Source organism: Mirounga leonina, unplaced genomic scaffold, assembly GCF_011800145.1.
Source record: "Mirounga leonina isolate KUSES-001 unplaced genomic scaffold, KU_Mleo_1.0 Mir_125, whole genome shotgun sequence".
In the NCBI taxonomy this organism is placed as follows: Eukaryota; Metazoa; Chordata; class Mammalia; order Carnivora; family Phocidae; genus Mirounga; species Mirounga leonina.
This window is the reverse complement of record NW_023270305.1, coordinates 6,460,699-6,468,158: the sequence shown is the minus strand read 5'-3', so window position 1 is coordinate 6,468,158 and position 7,460 is coordinate 6,460,699. Positions and strand designations below refer to the sequence as shown.

Genomic DNA, 7,460 nt, shown 5'->3' with positions numbered 1-7,460 from the left:
GGAAATGAGTATGTATGTCTTCCTTCATTGTGCGGGGCCTCCTTTATAGAAGAGGCAGACATTACTGTCTCGAAGGCGACTTTAAAATGGTTGCTGGCATCGCTTTTTCCAGTGATTAAAGTTCCATGCTTCCGGCCATAATGAATCACATCTGTGTGTTTGTACAACATTTCTCCTTTCTTCCACTCACGGAATGTGTCTCTGCCTGTGAATGTGGGGCTTTACTCTGCTCTGCGTAATTTTCAGGTGATGAGGTTTTATCTCAGCAGGAGAAATTATAAAATACAAAATATAGACTGCAAGGATATCCGTGAGGGCACATGCTTTGTGCGTATATGCTAACTTGAGTACGTCCTGAAAGTGCACACGTTTAATCAGTTGACCCTGGACATGATCCTTCTCCCTGCCAACTACCACCAGTCTCCTGAACAAAAGAACTAGCCTGTTGTTGATGTTTACCCAAAATTCAGAAACGAACAGCAAGGACTCTTGATACTCTAAAAAGAGCATTGCCCTTCCAAACCGATTTTGAACATACTGACATGGACTTACTCGACAGAAAAACATACAACCAAGACATTCTCCGTACTGAATTAGGCAAGTTTATTAGGCTCCTAATTTCCATGTCTAGAACACAAACATGGATTCACATGCATTGTCTCATTTTGTGGATCTTACATGCATGTAGTCTTCAGTCAGCTGAGCCTCTGATTCTACTTGTCAGTAATTTACAGTTAGCTCAATGTGAGTAGATGACAAACACAGAATGATACATAAGCCGTAGCAATAAATCCCACCCGATACCATTTACCTTTTGTCCAAAATCATATCACAACTCTCTCTTGTAAAAAATAAATTTCAGAACAAGGCATTTAATTCACTTCACTGAGAAAAATAAAGAAGATTCTATCATTTTGGAGCAATGAATGTCCAACTATGGCTGAAAGGTACACCCTGAGAATTAAATGATTTTAACGAACCCATTGAGGTTTATAAAGCTGTGTTAACCTAACATCAGGAAGGGACACAAGATACAGGCACAAATGTCCCTGCTCATTTTGCTGTGCAATTCTCCAAGGATGCGGTATCATAAACATCCTCGTTGTCTTCGATGCTTGAAGCATCTGTGGAATCGGGATCGCTCACCACAATTCCCACAGAAGATAGACTGGTAATGAAGGCGTGCATCCGCTGTGCGTAAATATCCCTAATGTTAAAGTAAGGGAGTTCATGACACTTCTCTGGTGGGTCCTCACTGCACTGGTCCACGTCAATGTCCTTCTGCTTCTGGTAGTACTTGGAAAACTTGTTGAAGATAATGGTGATAGGAAGGGCCACCACCAAGATCCCACAGATGATGCACGTGCTGGCGATAAGCTTCCCGGCCAAGGTGACTGGGTGGGTGTCTCCGTAGCCCACAGTAGTCATGCTGATGGTGGCCCACCACCAGCAGATGGGGATGCTGGTGAGGCTGGACGTGTGCTCATCTTTCTCCACAGAGTAGATAAGCACGGAAAAGATGGAAATGCCCACAGAGAGAAAGAGAAGAAGCAGCCCAACTTCATGGTAGCTGTGTCTCAGTGTGGCACCTAGAGACCGAAGTCCTACTGAGTGCCGGGCAAGCTTGAGAATTCGGAAAATCCTCATAAGCCTGAGGATCTGGACCACCTTGCCCATGTTCTCAATGTCCTCGCTCTCTTCCTCCTTGGTGTCCACAGCCAAGGTGGCATAGAAGGGGATAATGGAGACGAAGTCAATTATGTTCAGAGGGTTCTTCCAAAATTTCTTTTGACAGGGAGCAGCCACCAGCCGGATGGCCAGCTCGCCAGTGAACCACACGATGCACGCGATCTCCACGCCTTCCAGCACAGGGTCATCTACCTCCCCGTCCTCGTTCTGGAACTCCGACATGCTATGGACACACATGGCCACAATGGAGGCCAGCACCACACTCAAGGAGGAGATGGCAATGAGCTTGGCAGACAGGCAGTAGGCCGGGTTTTCCATTCGAATCCAGATCTTCTTCCGGAGCTGACCAAATCGCAGCTTGTCAAACTTCTCCAGCTCCTTCTCAAACAGAGACGACTCCTCAAAGGAGGAGTCGGTACTCACGTCGTTGCTCTTCTGGTCCCAGTCCTTCTCATGGTTTTCTTCCTTGCGCTCCTGGTAGCGATTACTGCAGCAGGAATCGAGGAAGAGCTCGTTGATGCCCCAGTACTCGATCTCCTGGCAGAATGAGAACACGCACAGCTCCTCCATGACGTGCAGCTTCCCCGTATAATAAAAATTCAAAACATATCTGAACAAGGACGGGTTCCGATCGAAATAGTACTCCTTATCGGCCACACTATAGTCATCACACAGCTCTAGAATGGCCTCTTCCGAGTGACAGGTGAGCAGCTTTCCAAGTCTGGTGTGAGGAAACCGCAGGAGGGTGCTTTGGTCGACGGACTGCTTAAAGCCCCCCACGTTCAAGTTGACAAGTTCCTCGTCTGGTCCAGGGCGATGGAAAAACTCACCAAACACCATGGTGGACACAGGAGGCCAGGAGCTGGATGGGAAGGGAGATGAGGAAGTTCACGCTGCACCTGGAAGGAGCACAAGACGGCATTAGCACTGTCCCATCGTGCTTTGCCAAGCTTATTTTTAATCTGCCCTTTCCAGGATGATGGGCTACATGAAGAGCAAAGCAGGAAATGGAATAAAAAGGAATATACAGCATTACGCATTTGAACTGGAAGAAAATCAACACAAAACAGGTTGTTTGGCAAAAGCTGGCGTTGATAGATCCATTTTCTAGGAAGAAGAAGACTGCCATATCCTTTTCATAAACCTTAATTCCTATTTCTTTATTTTCTAAGCATACAAACGTTACCTCCCACCCCCCCTCCCCAAAGAAACAATGCATGGATCACTTACACAATAGAAGCCTCTCCAGTCCAGTCTCAACCACAGGGCTCCCGCATATGGGAATGCTCGGTTCAGACGTGATAGGCTGGTTGCTGCCTGGCTTGTAGCTCACCCCTCCCTGTACCCAGGGCCCAGTCATGCACCCTCACAAACAGCCCTCCCTTCTGCTCTGACCCTCACCCCCCACCCACACATGACCAGGGGCTTGGCTCAGCTCTTACAAAAGATGTAGCTTTCCCCTTGTGCTCCCATGTTTCACTCTTTTAAGAGAAAGCCCTATCCCTAGTTTGGATGTGGACAATCAAGAGGATATAATTATCCCCCTGTCCTTAAGTACCCTACATCTTAAAGATATAGTTACACTTAATGGGATGCTGTTTCAGGTACATCCGCAGGGAAGAAAGTGACTTGGGAAAACCTCTGCAAGTTAATTGCACCATCAGTTTCCTGACACAAACGTGCTTCTCTTCCACCTGCTCCTTCTCCTCACAGACTGTCCCCCACACACTCCCAGTTGCTCCACAGATACCAAGTCTATATTGGTCCAGCACATGCCTCCTGTTTCTGGATGTGACACTAACTAGGATGCACCGGATTTATTTCTCAAAGAGAAAGTAATAGATTTTGACCATCACCTAATACAATGGTGCTCCCTCAGAGTAAATGGTGCAGATAAGAGAAAGGTAGGAGATTGTCAAATACTAAGTTCCCACAGGATACTATTAGATGCTTTGTAGACATGATGTCATTTATTCCTTCCAATTCCTTCCACTTTACGGAAGGTGTACAGAAAAATGGATACCCAGAGAGGTTGAATCAAAGATCACAGGATAGGTAAGTGGTAGAGCCAAGATTTAAACCTGGGTTGGATTAGCCATGATACTTGCACTACATACACCCTCTCCCCAACTTTCTCCCTTATTATAACCCAATAATCCAATGTGGGAAGTGCTATAGCAGAAATGAGTCAAGCATCTTTGGCATTACTGAAAAGAGCAATGACCCCTGTCATTGGTTCTATCTGACTCATATGTTAAAGGTTTAAGCAGAGTTGACCAAACAAGGGGAAAGGGCATTCCCAACGGTGGGCATCAGAGGGTGGGCAGAAGCCAGATTGGGAAGAATCTTGTATAGCAGCCTACAGAGTCTGGACTTCACCTGTAGGCAAGACCACTAAATGGTCTTAATCAGTGATTGGACACAGTTGTCTTTGTGACTGTGACCTAGAAAGACCCCACTGATAGCAGGGTGGGAGTTTGCTGGGGGGCAAAGGCCAGGGTCAAGGAGACAGGACTGCAAAAGAACAGGTAAGAGGAACGGAGAGGCCCCCAACTCATACAGCAGTGGTGTGTGTAAAAAGGAAGGGACAGAAATCAAGAAAAGTTTATAATGTTGAATCAGCAGTACTTGGTGATTGACTGGAAAAAAAAAGGACAGGGAAGTGGAAAAGTGAAAAGAGGATGTGTTTTCTACTCTGCATAAGTGGCTGATAATGGGGACACAATTAGAGGAAGCAAAAAGGTCAGGAAGGGATTTTTTTGCTCCTTATGCTTATGCCAAGGCTGTCCATGAGACAAGAGATTCCTCCCCTGAGGAAGGCACCAGAGGACACAGCCTCCAAGTCCAGCCCCCTGCCACCCACCCCAGGAGGAAGCCTCCAGTCATAAAGCAGGCATGGGCATTTGTTCTTGAGACACTAACTGAACGTGTTCCCATGAGTGTGTTCCCATGAAACCAGAGACCATAGCATAGCTTGACATACCAGTTAACAGATTTGCTGACCTCTTCAAAATACTTGGTTTTTTTTTTGTTTTTGTTTTTTTTCTGCCTCTGCTTTCTATTTTTAGCTAGATATCTTCTTTGTCGGGCCTAAATCAGAGCTCATGGCTTGGTCCAAATATTTATGGAACTTCAGATCTCTGAAAGCAGGCTTGTGCTCATGACAAGTATAATAGTAAAACATTCCAAGGAGCTAGTTTTAGCTAATCTGGCATTAAGAAATTAATGGACATTTTCTTCTGGTGCCTTATTTTTCATCTCCTAGGCTCTTCTGGAAAGCCACAGTGATAGAACACCAATGTCTGCCTTCATGACACACCTGCAGAAGCCGGTCACATCATCAGTGGGTGTGTAATCCATTTCCCGATCATTCTGCAGTCACTTTTCTAAAGAACACCGTTATCACCCTTAATGTCAGTCTTCCCACTCAGTCCTCCTTGCTTTGTAATCACTCCGTACCAGTGAAGCCCATTATGAAGCCCATTCGTGCCACAAAGTCTCATCATAAAAACAATACACATCATAAAATAAAGGGCTCCTTGTTGTGGGGACTTCAGCAGAGAGAAAAAGGAAAGCATCTCTGGATCGGATCAAATGCTTGAGCTCAGAGCACAAGCTGAGATTTTCCAAGGCTTGGTGCCAGAGGAGGAGGTTTGGTTTCCTTGCCTGTGTCCATCCCACAACAGCCAACAGGGGGCAGGGAAGAAGGAGCTCCCACCGTTATCTTCTATAGGAAGGTTCCCTGGCATGCAGACAGTCCCTTGCCAATTACAAACATTGCTTCTGTCATTTGTCCCTCACTATCACCCTGGGATTTTGCCAATGAGCAGGCAGGATCAGAGAAGATGAGTGGGCATCGCACAGCTATTAAGGGTTAGAACGGAGGTGCAAGCTCTACCAATTCCAGAGCTTTCTACAGCACGCTGCCTCACACATCCAAAGTGACATAAAGACAGGCAGATACTGAGCATCATTATTTCCAAGATTCTTATTCATTTACTCCTATCCAGAAAACATTTATGAGATCAAAGGTATATTTATACATATTGATGTATATTTATGATTTATATGAATTACACATTTGTGATTCATTTATATATGTAAATATATGCATTTATTTATATGTGTAAACATGTACACATTTATATGTGTATTTATAAGTACATAAATAAACTTTAAATACTTTAAAGCATTTTCTTTATGCATATTCATGTGATCTGTAATCCAAAAATTGGACTGCATACTCTATTAATGAGTCTGTGGGGAAGCAGGGGCGGGGGGGAATGCAAAATGAAGAAGAACCCTTTTAGAGGAGAATTTGACAAGATGTGGCAAAACTGAAAAGAAGAAGGAGAAGAAGGTAGCAGGAGGGGAAGAATGAAGGGGGGGGAAATCGGAGGGGGAGACGAACCATGAGAGACGATGGACTCTGAAAAACAAACTGAGGGTTCTAGAGGGGAGGGGGGTGGGAGGATGGGTTAGCCTGGTGGTGGGTATTGAGGAGGGCACGTTCTGCATGGAGCACTGGGTGTTATGCACAAACAATGAATCATGGAACACTACATCTAAAACTAATGATGTAATGTATGGGGATTAACGTAAGAATAAAAAAAATGAAAGGAAAGAAAGAAAGAGGAAAGAAAGAAAGAAAGAAAGAAAGAAAGAAAGAAAGAAAGAAAGAAAGAAAGAAAGAAAGAAAGAAAGAAAGGAAAGAAAGGAAAGAAAGGAAAGAAAGGAAAGAAAGGAAAGAAAGGAAAGAAAGGAAAGAAAGGAAAGAAAGGAAAGAAAAGAAAGAAAAGAAAGAAAAGAAAGAAAAGAAAGAAAAGATGAATACCCAAATTTTACATCAACATGGATGGGACTGAGGAAGATTATGCTAAGTAAAATAAGTCAAGCAGAGAAAGTCAATTATTATATGGTTTCACTTATTTGTGGAACATAAGGAATAGCATGGAGGACATTAGGAGAAGGAAGGGGAAAATGAAGGGGGGGAATCAGAGGGGGAGACGAACCATGAGAGACTGTGGATTCTGAGAAACAAACTGAGGGTTCTAGAGGGGCAGGGGTGGGGGGATGGGTTAGACTGGTGATGGGTATTAAAGAGGGCACGTACTGAGTGGAGCACTGGGTGTTATACGCACACAATGAAATGGAACACTACATCTAAAACTAATGATGTAATGTATGGGGATTAACATAAGAATAAAAAAAATTAAATAAAGAAAGAAAGAAAGAAAGAAAGGATGAATACCCAAATTTTACATCAACATGGATGGGACTGGAGAAGATTATGCTAAGTGAAATAAGTCAAGCAGAGAAAGTCAATTATTATATGGTTTCACTTATTTGTGGAACATAAGGAATACCATGGAGGACATTAGGAGAAGGAAGGGAAAAATGAAGGGGGGGAAATCGGAGGGGGAGATGAACCATGAGAGACTGTGGACTCTGAGAAACAAATTGAGGGTTCTAGAGGGGTGGTGGGTGGGGGGATGGGTTAGCCTGGTGATGGGTATTAAAGAGGGCACGTAATGAGTGGAGCACTGGGTGTTATGCACAAACAATGAATCATGGAACACTACATCTAAAACTAATGATGTAATGTATGGGGATTAACATAAGAATAAAAAAAATGAAGAAAGAAAGAAGGAAGGAAAGAAAGAAAGGGAAAGGAAAGGAAAGGAAAGGAAAAGGAAAAGGAAAAGGAAAAGGAAAAGGAAAGGAAAGAAAGAGAAAGAAAGAAAGAAAGAAAGAAGGAAGGAAGGAAGGAA

The 7,460-nt window shown here is 44.0% G+C and overlaps 1 protein-coding gene across 1 annotated transcript in view; it reads right to left on the bottom strand.

The window, feature by feature from the left end:
• Nucleotides 1-579: 579 nt before the first annotated feature.
• Nucleotides 580-7,460, bottom strand: part of KCNS3 (potassium voltage-gated channel modifier subfamily S member 3) — a 40,524-nt gene continuing 33,643 nt past the window's right edge. The window contains exon 3 of the mRNA XM_035000639.1: nt 580-2,588. Coding sequence (XP_034856530.1) covers nt 1,054-2,529 — 1,476 coding nt within the window. The 5' untranslated portion in view covers nt 2,530-2,588 and the 3' untranslated portion in view covers nt 580-1,053. The remainder of the gene's footprint in view (nt 2,589-7,460) is intronic.